This window comes from Struthio camelus, chromosome 11, assembly GCF_040807025.1.
Source record: "Struthio camelus isolate bStrCam1 chromosome 11, bStrCam1.hap1, whole genome shotgun sequence".
Classification (NCBI taxonomy): Eukaryota; Metazoa; Chordata; class Aves; order Struthioniformes; family Struthionidae; genus Struthio; species Struthio camelus.
The window spans coordinates 28,619,378-28,634,931 of NC_090952.1; the positions used below are offsets into that span (position 1 = coordinate 28,619,378).

Genomic DNA, 15,554 nt, shown 5'->3' on the forward strand with positions numbered 1-15,554 from the left:
TTGGAAGGAATCAGACAGTGGCAGTCACTAGCCATGAAGGTTGCCTCATCAGCCAGCAGATAGCGTTAGTACTTTATTAATTACACGGATGGGAAGAGCAGCCCCCCCAGTCCAAGTCAAACAATCTGTTGCAGTTGCATATGATACAAAACAAAAAAAACCCTTAAATACAAAATACATGTTTTTTTTTTTTTAAGTGAACATCACCTGGCGCTGAGCTCTACCGCCTGAGTTATATATTAATATTCCAACTGTACAAGTATTTATAGATAGAAAAAAAAGGAAATATTTAAAAAAATATTAGGAGAAAAATCACTCCCCCAAACGTTAGTTATATTTTTATATATATATAAAATTATATATATATAAAAAAAAAAAAACCACACCAAACAGAGGCTAGTTTGGTTTTTTTCACCATAAAAGAGCGAGATGATTTGTTACAGTAAAACTGCCATTGTGAATTGCTCCTGTGCATGGGTTGTGTTGCCTTCCAGTTGGAACAATGTCTAGTAAGTTGGGTCCCTGCCTAAAAGGAGAAACCAGGTCAGTTCCCAGATGCTATTAGTTAAGTCAGGCTGTTTCTCAGCTTGGAGGAAAGAAAGGGACAGGAAGGGGGGGAGGGGGACTAACTCTCTGCCAAGAGTGCTGAGGCTATGCGATAAAGTTAGGGAGAAAGCTCTGCACGCAAGAGGGGCAGGAGCTCTGCTCTCCATAGTTGCCCAAAGAGGTGAAAAGCCAGGGCAAGTCTCATATATAAAACACATCATCTCACTGCAGTGAGTGTGAACTGGATTAAGTTTGTTGCTACCACCTGGCATGCACTCAGCCCAGCTTGGGTGATCAGGCTTTGCTTGCTTAATGGAAGCAGGCACTGTACAGTTAGACAGGATGAGAACAAACCTTCTGCGCGCTCGCGGCCTTGGCCAAGCTTTGAGCCCTCCTGCAAAACAACAGCGTGCTTCCCTGTGGTACAGCTTGAACCCTCAACTGCATTAAGAAACAGACACTGCCGCAGCTGGTCTCATCTTGTCCTGCCAATGTGCTCCTTCTCATTGCTTTAGGTAGGTCACTAGCCTCCTTTGCCAGCTTACAGGCAGCTTTAAGGGCAATTCCCCTGAATTTCTAGCCTAGTCCCAGCCCCTGCCCCCTTCAAAAGACTGGTGGTCTTCAAAAAACTGGCTGGTTTCAAGGGTTGGGACTTGACCCTCCCCCTCCCCCCATGTAGCCATGGCTTGGAGCATCATCCATGCAGCTCACCACTGAAACCCAGGGCACAAAGGAGGCCTTTAGTTGAGTAAGAACAAGGCACTGGATTGGAGAGCTGCTTCTGCTCCTATGAAATTCAGCACCAAAGACAGCAGTAGGTTCCTTCCTTCTGCTACTCAACAATGGCTGTCGTTAAATGGATATATAGATATCTATATATAGCCCCTCTCCTCCAATAATAGCATCCTATAGCAAGCTCTCAGTCTAAATGATTTCCTGCATGTCCCACTGTCAGGGTGACACACTGCCCCCCCCCCCCCCACCCCAGCACACACACATTCCACCCCCTCTCTGCCCACCCTTCACTTCCTGACACAGTGCTACAACCTACAGCCATGGCACTGTGCGTCCCTTGCTCAGTACGCCTACACCACCACTTAATCCTGGTTCGCTTCAAGCACCTTCACCTTTGCAGCTGCTCCCAAACGGGGCGAGCTCCTGCTAATACCTGGAGGAGTGAGAAATGCAGCTAAACCCAGTCTAGCCACTTCACAGCTCAGCCTGCCTTTCTTGTGGGGCTTCACTCCCAAACCCCTTCTCTTTCCCATGGGCAAGCAAACTGCTGCTCGCAAGACCCTCCCCCTCCTGCAAAGACCAAGCTGTGCATGGCTTTGCCCCTGCAGGGAACCTGCTCTTCAGAGCACATGAGGAAGAGGCATCTTAAGCAGCAACAGGTATTGTGGGAATGGGAATGATGGCTGGGGATGGCTTCTCCTGCCCCCTTGAAGGGGACTGCCTCCCAGGGATGATGGTAAAGAGCCCTGGAGTGGGAGAAGAAAGGGATTATGCCTAGCTAGAGACATCCAGTGGCTCCTTCAGAGGGGTGGGGGTGGCCAGGCCTAGGTAAAAAAGGACGCTTATAAATATGTGCCTGAGAGTGCACCATCCTCTGTCTCCCCCTCCACAATCGGATGCCAACAGGTTGCCAACTCCTCGCTTCCCTCTGAATGGTCCAGCCCAAATCAACTGGAAAGGTCCATGATCAAATAGGACAGTCCATCTTCCAGGCTCCTCAGATCTTTGTCTCAGGGCCATTCAGACTCAACGCTGGGAAAGAATCTCGGATCCTTGCCAGCTCCATGGCACAAAGATGTCCAAAGACCTTGTTGTACCACTCTGGAGACCGTCCCCTGGACAGGAGAATAATGCAAAAGCCGAGATGAGCAGGCAGAAGAAACTGCTGGCAAGTACCAAAGAGCAGCACATCATTTCTGGCTCAGGGACAGTCAGCATAGTTCCTAATGGGACGGACTACGAGATGATGAACATGCAATATATGATAGGAAAGGGAATATGCTTTTCCCCATTCCTCAATGCATGCCTGCAGCAAAACAAAGGAACATCCAAGAAACAACCAGGCTTACTCCAATCCACAGTGATGAACAGATTGTCCCTTGCAGCAACCCGCCCTTATGCTGTTACACTGAAGCACAGTTTGACACAGAAAAGAAAGAGCTAATGCCATGTTTCAGGCCTGTGGCGGAACTCATGTTTTCTAGAGAAACATTAAAAGACTTACTACCGCATATAGAGCGTTGTGCCTGACCGGGGGAACTGCCAGCAGTAACAACATGGGCTAAAGCTGAGCTGGTGGCTCCTTTCCAAATAACTAGCTGGCAGCCCTAAAAACTGGCCTCAGAGCAGCAACTTCTTCCATATGGGTAATCAGGCTGAAAAGCCAGAGGGCAGGGCAGGCAGTGTCCTCACAAGCTGTAATACCTGCCCGTCCTGCCAGGGTAAGCATGCAGAGGAACAAGGATCTTCTGCGTCTCCCCCATCACCACTCGGTACACGAGCAAACTCTCGGGTTGCTGACACTGGATCAGCAAGTGTGTGCAGGAACTGCAGGCAAGCAAAGGGTTTCCCATTACCTGAGATCAGCTCTGCAGATGTGCGTCACTTTGGAGCGGCCCATCCCACTCGGCTCGATGAGATACTGAGACGTCAACACAACGGCTTTGACGCCTCCTTCCACTTGCAGCTTATCATGTTCCACTGACATGGAGATGAGCAGGCAAGCTCCTCGGGGCAGGTCTGTGCACCAGCGCCTGCACAAGAGAACAAGCCAACCTCAGCTCCCAGACCCAGTGGAGACAGGTTAAGCATGCACCCTGCTGGACAAGCCCTGCAAGGGCCTCTGAGTTTGCACAACATGGAGTGCACTGGGAATGTGGAGGTGGGAGAGATCACGAACCTGTATGAAGCCACCAAAATGAGACCAAGTGGCTACAGAAACCCTTAACATAGAAGCATAGTCCACTGGCCGGGGCCGGGGCAGGGGCGGGGGTGGGTGGGAATAAGACATCTTCTCTCTCCACATACTTGTTATGAGGACTGCTGGCCACACACTCACTCTCTCCACCAGTAAAAAACATTACAGAGGAATAAATGGGACTAGGGACCTCCAGATCTGGTCCTGCTCTGCCCTCACCTGAGCACAACACAGTCCCTGCGTGGGTGGGGTGCCATGCTGTCCGTGACATAGTGATAAACCTCCATATTCTTATCCAGGGCCTCCACCACTTTGCTCTGCAGCAGATCCTCATCCCAAAGGTGACGTTCCCGAAGCACTCGGTGCAGCACTGCAGAGGGAGGTGCTTCAATGTCCGTGGAGACTTTCCATAAACGCAGAGGGTGCCCATCCCCAACCTGCCGGGGCAACAGGGAGGGATCAGGGATGCTGCCCAGCCAGGAACCACCCCCCCACCCCATAACACTGAGCCTTTAGCAACTTTACTGATGGCTCCCACTGCCAGGAAGCAGTACCATGACATCTGCAGGTTAGTGAGCAGCACTTTCTAGACAGACCTGGGGTGGGATGGGAGAACAGTTGGGGGGGGGGGGGGGTGGAGCAGGGGCTGAGAGAGTTGCTCTGGCTCACTGGAGAAAGGGCCAAAAGTGCAGGACACCGGCTCATCTTGTAATGATGACACAGCAGGGTCTCTGTTGAGACTGCTGGACACAGAGCACCCTCCAACTCTCATAGCCATCTAGCTCGCAGATCCTCTCTCTGTTCAGGGAATAGGTTGCTGATTTTCCCACCTTGCTGAAGAGAACAAGTACCAGGATGCTTAGCAGATTAGCAACTGCCTGCAGCACCTGTGGTTCACTGTGGTCACGGCATATATATTTTCCCATGTGACCTCAAACAACCCCTCCACAGTACCATTTACCTTTTTGCAAGAGAGCTCTGTGTTCAGGGGTCCCGGGGTGCTCAGCCAGCCTTTGAATTTCTCTGATGACTCTTTGAGCAAGTTCTGGACACTCTGCTCAAAGTAGGAGTGTAGCTCCTTGCCCTCCCCTTGACACATGACTTCAGTCAGGGGATGTGGGTAAGCATCTGCTGCCATATAGGAGCTGCTCAGCTGCAGTAAGATGTCATGGGAGACCTACAAACCAAATACATACAGGTCTTCAAAAACCCAGATAGATCTGTTACCTGATCCAGATCTGCAGACCTGAACTCAGAGGCCACAGGCAGTAAGAGCCAGTAATTCTGCTGCAGAATTTAAGTGAGGAAGTTCTAGACAGAAATACTCCTAAGAGCAGGTCAGTGATTAGCTGCCCAGTTATGCATTTCCCTGATGCTGGGCATCACTGGGTATCCTCACTGAGATGGACTTTGTTATCGGTCCTGCATAGCTAGAATACTGCAACTCCTCATCTGGCCAAGGAGGGCAGTGAGGGATGGACGCAGCCTTTCTGAACATATGTCCTGCAGTTTGTGACCTGTATCGCCACAAGACAATGTGAAGCTGGGCTTCACTGACCCTTCATTGCTCCTGAGGCTGACTGACCTGTGGTAGCTGCTGGCCTGAGGATGGGGTGCCCTTAGGTCACCCCACACTGACCCCCACAAGATCAGCAACCTCACAGTGAGATCACATCTCCTGCTGGCAGTGCCCATGGGGAGCAATGCCAGGCTGGAAGAGCTGCAGCCACCCACCTGGAAGAGCTTCTTGCAATCTGTGATCATGTGGGAGAGCCCTTGAGTAGCAGCCATGTTCTCATTCAGGTCTTTCTGGTCAGGCTTCCCCATGGTGCCTCTCTTGTTTATCATCCTGTGAAAGAGAGCATACGTTGCTGGGACCAAGGAGGGGAGTATTAAAGTCTGACTTCCCCCCTGCCTCCAGCCCCTTGCTTTGCTGAGCAGAGAAAAAGGAGGTTGTGCTGAGAACAGGCATGTTCCCACCATGCCTTAACACCTGATATGGAGGGACTGCTGTTCCCAGGACAGGGAAGGGGCAATGAGGAGAGCTTCAAAAGGAGAAGACAGGGGATGTAGGAAGGCTGTGAAGGCCAGAGTTAGTCTAACCATTACCTTGGCGAGGTGCTTTCCTTCTTGGACACGTTGAGGTGGAAGATGGATGGGGCCAGACACACCGCAAGGTTTCCGGCAGTCATCTGGTTCTCCTCTGCAGAGGCAATGTCACTGAGGAAGTATAGTAGTGTCTGCAGCACCTCCCGGTTCTCGTCGGGCATGAGGATAATGGCAGCCTGCACAGCCTGCAGCCGCTGCTCCTTGGACACAACTGATGGCGCAGAGGAAAAACATGTGGTCAGTGAGGTCTCTCCCCTGGGAAATCACCTGGTGGTAACTAATAAATCAGCCAATTACCCACATCCTCTGTCTGAATGTAGCAGGGAGCCAAAAACAGAGACTCCTCTTCCCTGGGAGACCCTGGTCTCCACCCCAGGCCTGGCAGCCCAGTGGCTGACCTGCCCTATACAAGCATCTGCTGCCTTAAAATGTCTCCCTTTTGACCCTGGGCCCTCTTGCGAGCCCCAGGAGGTCTGCGTGGCTCCTGGGAAGCACTTACACTGGTAGATCTGCAAGAAGGTGTCTGTGAGCTTGCTGGTGAAGATGGGCTCTGGTAGGTCACGGAAATACTGTTTCAGCAGGTCAGCCACGTCATAGGCCGACTGCCCGTCGTAGTTGACATTGTCAGGGGTGGTTTCATTCATGTGCCTGAGTGCCTGAATCCGGGACTTCACTCCTGACTTCCGGAAAATGCCAACCTACCAGAGGAAGAGCAGGTTAGTGTTCAAAAGCAAAGCGGACATTGGACACCTGGCAGAAGGCAACAATACCCAGTTGTCTGGTCTGACTCCCCTCTGACATACGAGGAAACCCCTTCCCCAGAAAGCCTCAGTTCTCAGCAACCCTGGAAGGAAAGCCTGGCTGAGAAAACACTGGTGGGATGTGGAGTTCCCAGTGAAAAATCTCATCTTCCTCCTTCACCATGACCAAGCACTGTTACACCTTCCTCAAACACTCACTACACCACCACCATCTTGCCAATTTTGCTAGCACCTCCGAAACAGCTGGATGCCCTCTCTGCCCTGGGACACAACAGGAGCAGAAAGAGTCAAAGGTCCAGCAGGGAAGGAAAGGGGGTGTCTACACAGGGACCTGCATGGGCAGGGAGCTACGCTGGAGGTGATGAGTGACTATGGAGAGAGGCAAAGGAGACCCCCCCCCCCACCCAGAGCAAGCACTGCAGGAGTCTCCGATGGCAAATAACCCCCTGTGGCAGGTAGGAGAAGCGCAGTGTGAAGAATTTGCAGCCCGAACATTAAACCTGCATAGCGGAGGCGAGTGGGCAGTCTTGTTGCCCCAGCACCCACAGGAAGCCAACACTCCCATCACCAGGGCAGCAGTATATGCCATGGCCTGGCAGCACCAAGGGTGCGTTACACTGTTTTGGGGACAAATCAATTCCCCCCTCCTCTCAGCGCCTTGGGGTTGAGCCAGTACAGTCTGGGCTAGATACACCGTGACAGAAAACAGTCACTTCACTCACATGGCTTACAGCACAGACCTAGACATGGCTGTATGGATACGTCTACAACAGGGTGAACAAAAAGCACTCTTTAAAGCCAGCTTTGTTCCAAAAATCATGGTGCTATTTCTCAGCAGCTTCCTGAGGGCACCCAGCTGCCTAGGAGAAGGGTCGGCCAAGGCTGCGTACATTCCTGCATTGCAGACGTGGCCCCTCACCTGGTCCAGGCACTGGCTGCGGATGTAGCGCATCGCCTGCTGGATGCTCTGGGGCAGAGGCTGCCCTGTCCTCTGCACATTAATGATTGGCGGCACCCCAAAGACCATTTTGTCCCTGTAGTCGGGGACTTTACTCCGCTTCATAAACTTGGGCACCGTCCTGCGAGGGTGGGACAGACAGACCATTAGTAGTATAATAAACAACTCCCTCAGCATCACTGCGCAGAAGCAAGAAGGACATCAGGCGAAACATGCATGCACGCACCCACAGAGAGGCTTCTGCCTTGTTCTGAATATAAGAAAGGCAAGATTTGAGCAGGAAGTGCTACATCTTTTTTCTTTTAATTAACGTGTTTTAACACTTAGCTACAATAGGAAACCAATGCCTCACTCGCTTATGTTGCTGCAGCATTTTTAATCCTCTGCAGATATCTGCATCCAACCCTCCTGGATGCAGCCAATGCTGGGAGCTCAGGCTGCAGCCCCCAGCCCACACTTGCGGGGAAACTCGTCGCCATGCAGAGCAAGGAGAGTCTCTGTTCAGCCCTTTCCCCTCCCTCTCCATCATCTCCACGCACAGAGCTCACTTCTGCCCTGGCCTCAGGAACCTGTGCTAGATACGGCTCCATGCATGTCACGGGCAGAGTCGAAGCCCAATGCTTGTCACTCACCCACGTCATCTAGATTTCTCCCTCCCCATTAGCTCACCACGTCCAGGCTTGCTTGTGAGGCACAGAGTATTTCTCCATGATGGCAGTGAGACGAAGCAGGGAGCATTTCTGAAGCAGGTTGAGCTGAGCTGACGACTGGCGGTTGATTTCCAGGGAGGCAGAGTTCAAGCTGGGCCTGTGGGAGTTCTGGAAGCTGTGCCAGCGGAGCTTCCTGAGGGGCGACAGGGAACACTGGTGGCAGAGCGGCTGGCCCAGGAAGAGCCTTTCCCTCCTCCTTGGCTGCTGCCCAGCCCAGAGCAGGCCCAAGGCCCCTCGTGCATTAGAGGAAGGTGCAGGTGCTCCAGCAGGCCCTAGTGCTGTGCATGCTCTTTTTCTAATCCTAGTACTTACAAATTGAGTGTTAGAAGGTGCTAGGGAGGAGCACAGAGACACAAGCAGTTGACTGACGTTTTCTTTTGCTTCAAAGGACTGCTCCCCGCTCCCTAGCACCCTTGAAGCAACCATCATCCTCTCTATTTGCCACCCGGGGCTGCACAGGTTCACCACACTCCACACCAAAATGCAAAGACTAACCCAGCAAATTCTGGACCTGGGGAGAATTTATATGCTTGCAGAGATGCACGCCTGCAGGACCACCACACAGAGCAATGCCAAGGCAAAAGGGACATCCCTGTCTCAAAACTTACTTTCTGTAAAACAAATGACACCCCCAGGGTGGCAGTGCTCTCTTGGAAGCCTGCTATAAATCCTTCCCAAATCCAAGCTGCTCTGGGAAGGCTCCTGCCCAGCTGCCCCTGTGTGTCCCCAAGCCCAGAAGGGCACAGTGGACATTCCCACCTAACGAAAAATCTCTCCACTACATCTCTCCACGCTCCATCAGCAGGCACATTACCCTCCACTATCTGCCTAGCAGGGGCTAGAAAATTCACAAAATTCAGCCATGGCTGGAGTTTTTAAAGGAAGAAAAAGGGAGAACGAGCATAGTGAAAGCACCTCCTTCATTTCAGACCTGTTCTTAATAAATGAATCCAAGTGAAAAAGCATTTATCCACAGGTATATATGGGCAGACAATCCCAGGTTGTAGATAACAGAGCCAGCATCAGGGAGGAGCGACCCTCTGTGAGTGCCAGCAGTGGCTGCTTCTGGCCACCAGAGCGCACCAACAACCCGCGCTGAGCTCTCCTCGCTGCCCAGCACCTCGGGCACCCTGCAGGCTTTCTTTTAATCAGCAGCTTCATTAGCGCCACATCTTTTCAGTGACAAGGGAAAGGGTGACATAAGCAGACTGCCACCCCGGAGTTTGCATGGCACCAAGGAAAGGCTACAGTGCTGTTCCCCCAAAATCAAGGACCCTGAATCCTAAGGGCAGAAGAGCCATAGGAAAGGCTTGCACTGCCCGAGGCCAGCAGCGTGCTCCATCAGCTCCAGGAGTGACCTCTACCCAACACTGCCTTTAGAGGAATGAGCTCTTCCCACCCACCGGCTGCTCCTGAGACACTTTCACCAGGCACGGAGATGCTGCAGGAGTGACGTGGCCCAGAGCCCCGCAGCCCTGCTTACCTACACGGCCTGGTGAGTGATGCTCCCACGCCAGAGTCCCGGCGCTCCCGCATCTCAGTCTCCTCGGCCTCATTCAAAGAGTTGCCCGTGCTGTCAAAATCACTGGCAGATGTGCCAACATCAGACATGGACTGCTCTTCCAAGTGCAGGTTTGAAGGGAAAGTGGGTTCCCCTCCTGAGTCTGTCTCTTCCTCCTCCTCGTCCTCCTCACCCCCTTCCTCCCCAACCAGGTCTGGGGAAATGGCTTTATACCAGAGCTCCACTTTTTGCTGCAGGCCCCACATGTGTTGCAGTATGTCGTCAAGGTTCTCGTAGGTCACCTCCCCATCCACCTTGGAGAAATCCTCGCCACTGCCAAACTCTGGCACGTTGTCATACACACTCACCCGGCTGCCCAAGGAGCTGCATGAACCCCTCCGCTGCCGGTACTCAAAGCCCCGCGGGGAGGATGAGTCCTCCATGCTGCTGCTGCTGCCACCCCCTCCACCTCCCACCAGCCCAACAGATTTGTTCCCAGATTTCCAGTTGGTCAAGGAGCTGCCACCCAAAGGACACAAGCTCTCAATGGAGAGGGATTTGGGGAAAGTGCCTGGCTTGTGGTCTCTGGGAATGTAGATCAAGCAATCCCCTTTGCACACCTGCCGGTGTGGGTATTCTCCAGCAGCCCAGTTGTTGCTGTTTTTCACAGCTGTTTCAAAGTCCTCTAGGTAAACTCCACCACGTTTCGAGTCAGAGCTCACCTTGCTCCCTCCTGAGCCTAACAAGCGGTTAGTCCTATACGATACTGAAAAGAAGTGTTTTTTGCCATGGAAAGAAGCAGATATTCCTCTTTTAGGGCAGTTGGCCTTGGTGGCTGTAGGGTCCTCAGTATGCTTCACAGAGTCCCATCCTGGCTTGGTCGTAACACCATTGTTTGGGGCATCCTTCTCTTCTGAGCTGGCTTTTTCTTTGTCTTTCCTTCGGAGGGACTCAATCCTTTTTAAGAAGCTGCGAGACCTTCGCTTCCTAGGTTTCTCCTTAGAGCCCTCACTCTGGTTTGAGGGTTGTTCTGTCAAGGAATGGTCACTCAAACTTTGGCTGGATTTGGCAACGGTGGCAGTGTCCCGTATAGGGGACGGGTCGGGTGGTGTGACCACGATGCTGAGCGTGCCACCTGTGCTGCCTGTGCTGGCATTGCTGTGGAGGGACACAGCCTCCAGGTTGGTGCTCAGGTCTGTGAGGATGCTTTCGCGGCTGGATGTCTGCCTCATGGTGGAATTCAGGACTTCCGAGCCTTGGGAGAGGACATCGACAGATCCCACTCTGGACCACCTCTTACTTTCCCTCTGAAAAGCCCACCGGTCACTGATGGCGCACAGATCTTCCTCCTCAGAGTCTTCATTCTGAGGGTAACCAAAAACAGGGAAGAATCAGACCAATGGAGTCAGTCAATCATCCTCCCTCACCACTTGTCAGGGATAGATACTCAACCTGAAAGCATGGCCCTCAGCACAGCTTTGAATGGAGAAAGTGAAGTCTTGTGCACGACCCGTTAAATGACTCAACAATCTCTCTGATTGCTTTCCATAAAGGAGAGGCTAAGCAGCCAAGTACTTTGCCCACATGCCGAGGCTATATTGTTCTGGGGAAGGGAAGATGCTATTTCCATGCTAATTCTGAACGTCTCACAGGAACAGAAAAGCAGTAACTCCTTGTATTTATAACAGGATGACATGTCTTGCTCTTGTACCCAGACAGATGGCACACTGGCCATGTGAGCCAGCAGAAACCTTCGAGACTCATGACCCAGCCTGGTCACCCCTGTGCAGCCAGGCTCCAGGGCTGCCCAGAGCAAAAGGTAGTGTCCAGAGGAACAGACCCAGCTAGGAGACGGTGGGCAGATGGGGACGCTTTTGCTTCTGATAGATCTCTTCATATCAAAAGTGTTCCTGAATTATGATTCAAGCCCGTGGCTTCTAAGATCCAAGAGAGAACTCCCAGATCCAGCCAAGTCGTCCTTCTGGAGGGTGAGACTGACTCTAAACTTTTGCATGAACTGCTATGTCCTAGCAGTGACAAGGAAGGAGTGGATGGAGTTAAGCAGACTGACTAGGTCCTTCCTGAGATGATACTTTCTGTGGACAGAGAAGAAACAACAGATATGGGAAAGCTGGGATACTCCCTGCATTCATCTCACAGGGATGCTCACCCTGACACCCAGCAATGACACATTAAACCTATGTTGTGGTTAGCTATTTCTCTTCTGATCCCTTCCTCAGAAACATCCAGTTATGAACCGAAGCAGAGTAAAGGATATGGGCATTCAACACAGCATGATTTCCCAAACCAGAATAAGGGCAGTTGGAACAAGTAGGAATACATCCACATAATGATTTCCATATGCTTAATACCAAACTGGGGTACATTTTACATGTATTATTCATTAAGGGAAATATGAAAAGTTTGTTATTAATATGCCAATAGATGTTTATGCCAAAACAGAGTCCATCAGCTTCCCATTAAGGAATCTCCATAGAACAGCTGCCTCTTCAAGAAAGAAGTATGATCATGAGAAGGTATCCAAAATATCAGGCTACTTGCTTTGGACAGTCTAAATCTCACAGCCATTTGTCCAATGTTTCCCTGGACTTTGAATGCTAAGGCCTGCTAGAATAGGAAAATGACTGTAAGAGCTGATCCAAACTGGAAGGGTAGGGTGAAAGAAGAGGAGCATGCAGACACCAAAAATTCAGACCAAAAGCTCTTTCCCCTCCACAGTCACAATTTCCTGAAAACAATGATGAATAAAAATGGAGAAAAAGAATAATAGAATAGTGACCAAGTAGCTCTACCTGTGGAGAGAGACACTGGCTGGTGTTAAAAGCTTCAATGCCTTCCAAAGAAGAAATGAAAAGCAATAAACCGCTGCTAAAATCTATGGCTTTGACTTTTGATCTCATTCCACCCTGCGCCCACAGTGAAGTGCCACGCTTTCAGCTACTGACTGTGATCTGATAACTTGCAGAGCATTCTGCCTGACTCACAGCATCAGCTCAATCTGCCCCAAACAACCGTCCTAGCAACTATCTCCTCTATCTTTGGCATTTCTATTTTAAACCCCACTACCCTGGAGCTGTTGCAATAGCTGAAGCATAAACAGCTTTACACTCAGCCAGCCAGTGGGCCTTGGTCCCCTTCCCCCTTTGCTTGTTTGTGCTCTGGAGAAGGAGATCCGGACACAGGAACAATATCCCCACACGGCAACCTTCCTGCAATTTTGCTGGACAGGTGGGAGCCCTTGGCTTGGAGGTCCTGGTCCTCCAGCTGCCACAGCACACAGGTGGGATGTGGAGCACGCAAAGCCCGCAGTAAACAACACTGAGACTTGTGCTTTATTGTTTGCGACACATGGGCTGGTTTTATTTCTCCCTGTGGAAGAGCCCCCTTTGGGGTTAAGTTTCCTCATGAATCCATCCTGCCAGAGATCTGCTTACGGAAATCCCCTTGCAGCTCATATTTAACCGCGCAGCACTGTACTCCCTCTCTGCAGCACGAGAGCTCTGCATCGCATTTCACAGAGACGGGAGCTCACCTGGGATCATGGGCCAAGGACAGCCCCACTGAGCTCATGCTGAAGCATCCCTTTACCTCCACGGTACTCACGAGCTCATACTGCTTTCACAACATTGCGTTCAAACATGACATGGGACCTCTGACACAAAGCGCTTTCCACTGGGGATGCAGAACACTAAGCAAAAGACTCTGAAGGGAAAGGAATAAACACAACAGAAAGCACCCCTGCCCAAGGAAACTTCCCACTGACACCGTGAATGCAATGGTGAAGGAGGATCAAGAAAGAGCCACCAGGGCTCCACATCCGCAGAGACCTGCCGGAGCGGGGCTCTCGACAATCTCGACTCAACTCAACAGAGACCTACAGCTTACGGGTTCGGCCACCCGGCAGCCTCCAGGACAGTCCACCCACCCGACACTTCCAGTTGTGACTCCAGGGAGCCGACTCCCGTCCTCGGCACCGCTGGGCCAGCAGCAGAAGGCAGCCCCTGTGGCTGCTGAGTTTTTTCTTGCCGACACCCTGCCTACCCCGTCTTGCAGGCTGTTCAACATCCCACTCCACCGAGGAGACTGTCGTGACTGCTTTAGCCAGAGCAAACTAACTAGCTCGTTTAACCGCCGCTTGCCAGGCAGCACCCACGGGGTACAGCGCCGGGGGCACGGCACGGGGCACCACCGTACATGGCAGGAGAGCGCAGCCTCCTGATTCGACCAGGCAGTTCCTGGGTCATGTCCTTCCTGGGAGAGGATGAAAAAAGAAAACCAACAGCAGTGCCTGGGGCAGAGAAGAGAGAACTGGGTGTTGTTTTGTGCACCAGTATAGGGTCAGTCCTAGAATATTACTGATGTTATTAATGAAAACAGGTTTGTTGCTCCACCAGTTTGCACACATTCCCCCCCATACCCCTCAGTCCCTGGCCTGCCCTTGAAAGCCCGGGACTTACCTGTTTACGCTGAAAGTGGACTTCCAGCTTCATGGAGGCACATGTGTTCAGGGTCATCAGCCTCCTGCAAAAAAACAGGAGAAGCTTGTCTCTGGTTCTGGCTTCCTACTCTAGCTGCAATTTTTTTTCTGTCTAAGAGCTCCTGTTGGGCACTGCCACCTGCCACCAAACAGCTGGGGATCAAAGGATCAAATGGGTATGTGGAGCCTGAGGCAGCTCCAAGCTTATTCCCAGTGGAGCACACAGTCCAGGGCAGGTTCACAAAGCTGCACCCTCTGGCTGGAGAAAAGGTCTGATGGACACCTCGCATCTCCTTTACCCAAGCACAAGAATTTAATCATATGAGCCTTTGGCATCGTGACCCAGGAGTTTAAACAGCTCTAGCACACTAGTGGCACATGTGTTTGATTGCATGCCAGAGGGGATTTTGCAAGTGTATTAATCAGAAAGACGCTCTGCTCCTTCAATACAGGTACTGGGACATTCTGGCCAAACCTACACATACTTGCAGCTACTCCAGTGATCTATGTTTACTCTCCCACAACAGCAGCCACAGCATCAAAGGATGCCTGTCTCCCGCCACTCACGGCACCCCTGCACACTGCTGCGATCCACTTGGATGCCGGTGTCTTTCAAGTCTCATTTGCCATGCGTTCCAGAGGGCACTTCCTCTGCTTTTTGATGTTTTTGTCCTTGGCTGTAAGTTAGCCCCATTCATGGTGCTGGAAGGCAGCTGTGACCTCTGCAGCTGCCTCCGCGGAGCAGCAGCTTGGGCCAAGCTCTTCCGGCCATGCCGGGGCACGCTGTTAACCCTCTCTGGTACTGACAGGGTTCTCCAGCTTAAACACAAAGTGACTCTCTTTACTCCTTAAGCTAAAACAAGCTCAGCCTTTTATTCTCAAGAGCCTCACTCCAAAGTCACCATCAAACCCTAAGATCATTCTGATTTCAGATTATAAATGTCAAGGAATAAGAACACTACAAATATCTTCAGGCAAGAAGATCAAAGGCATATGACTTAGTGACCCAGTGGGTTTAATGCCAAGGCCATTTTTGGCTCCACAGGCCTGACTGCAAATTGTTTCCACTTCACATCTGAGTATGCGCTCAGCCCAGCTTGTGATGCCTCTGCTCCGGCAAGATGCAGCACTGGCAAAGCATGGGGAGCGCATGTGCTGGGGAGGTGGAGAGTGGGGAAGAGGTGGTGCAACGCGGTAACGAAGGCTCAGAGCCCCACTACAGTCAGGCACGAAACCAGCCCCAGTGAACTAAAGTGAGGGGCATGAAAGGACATGGCCCAGCTCAGGCACATATGCAAAGGGCAGGAATCCTCCACTGTGCCAGGGCCCTGGAGGGCACAGCGGGAGGGAGCGAAGCGAGACTGGCCTCAGGCTGTAAAGAAGCTCCTACCGTGGCGGTGGAGATCTGGTAGAGCTGAAAGGAAGCCAGAGCAGCTCCCCACCACAACCAAGCTGGGCACAGGCCAACACCATGACCTCAGATCGCTTTTCTCCCAGAATGCATACCTTGTCTCTTTGCAGATACTTCATTAAATCTGT

General features: G+C 51.7%; 1 protein-coding gene across 16 annotated transcripts in view; it reads right to left on the reverse strand.

Moving 5' to 3' along the window:
• Window positions 1-60: 60 nt before the first annotated feature.
• Window positions 61-15,554, reverse strand: part of STARD8 (StAR related lipid transfer domain containing 8) — a 113,157-nt gene continuing 97,663 nt past the window's right edge. For all 16 annotated transcript variants that reach the window (XM_068956668.1, XM_068956676.1, XM_009677319.2 and 13 more), the window contains 11 exons: window positions 13,996-14,059; window positions 9,500-10,881; window positions 7,976-8,149; window positions 7,268-7,427; window positions 6,087-6,285; window positions 5,588-5,798; window positions 5,213-5,327; window positions 4,440-4,655; window positions 3,698-3,915; window positions 3,138-3,314; window positions 61-2,396 (listed from right to left, as the gene is read on the reverse strand). In XM_068956668.1, the coding sequence (XP_068812769.1) occupies window positions 2,279-2,396; window positions 3,138-3,314; window positions 3,698-3,915; window positions 4,440-4,655; window positions 5,213-5,327; window positions 5,588-5,798; window positions 6,087-6,285; window positions 7,268-7,427; window positions 7,976-8,149; window positions 9,500-10,881; window positions 13,996-14,059 (3,034 nt within the window). In that variant the 3' untranslated portion in view covers window positions 61-2,278. The remainder of the gene's footprint in view (window positions 2,397-3,137; window positions 3,315-3,697; window positions 3,916-4,439; window positions 4,656-5,212; window positions 5,328-5,587; window positions 5,799-6,086; window positions 6,286-7,267; window positions 7,428-7,975; window positions 8,150-9,499; window positions 10,882-13,995; window positions 14,060-15,554) is intronic.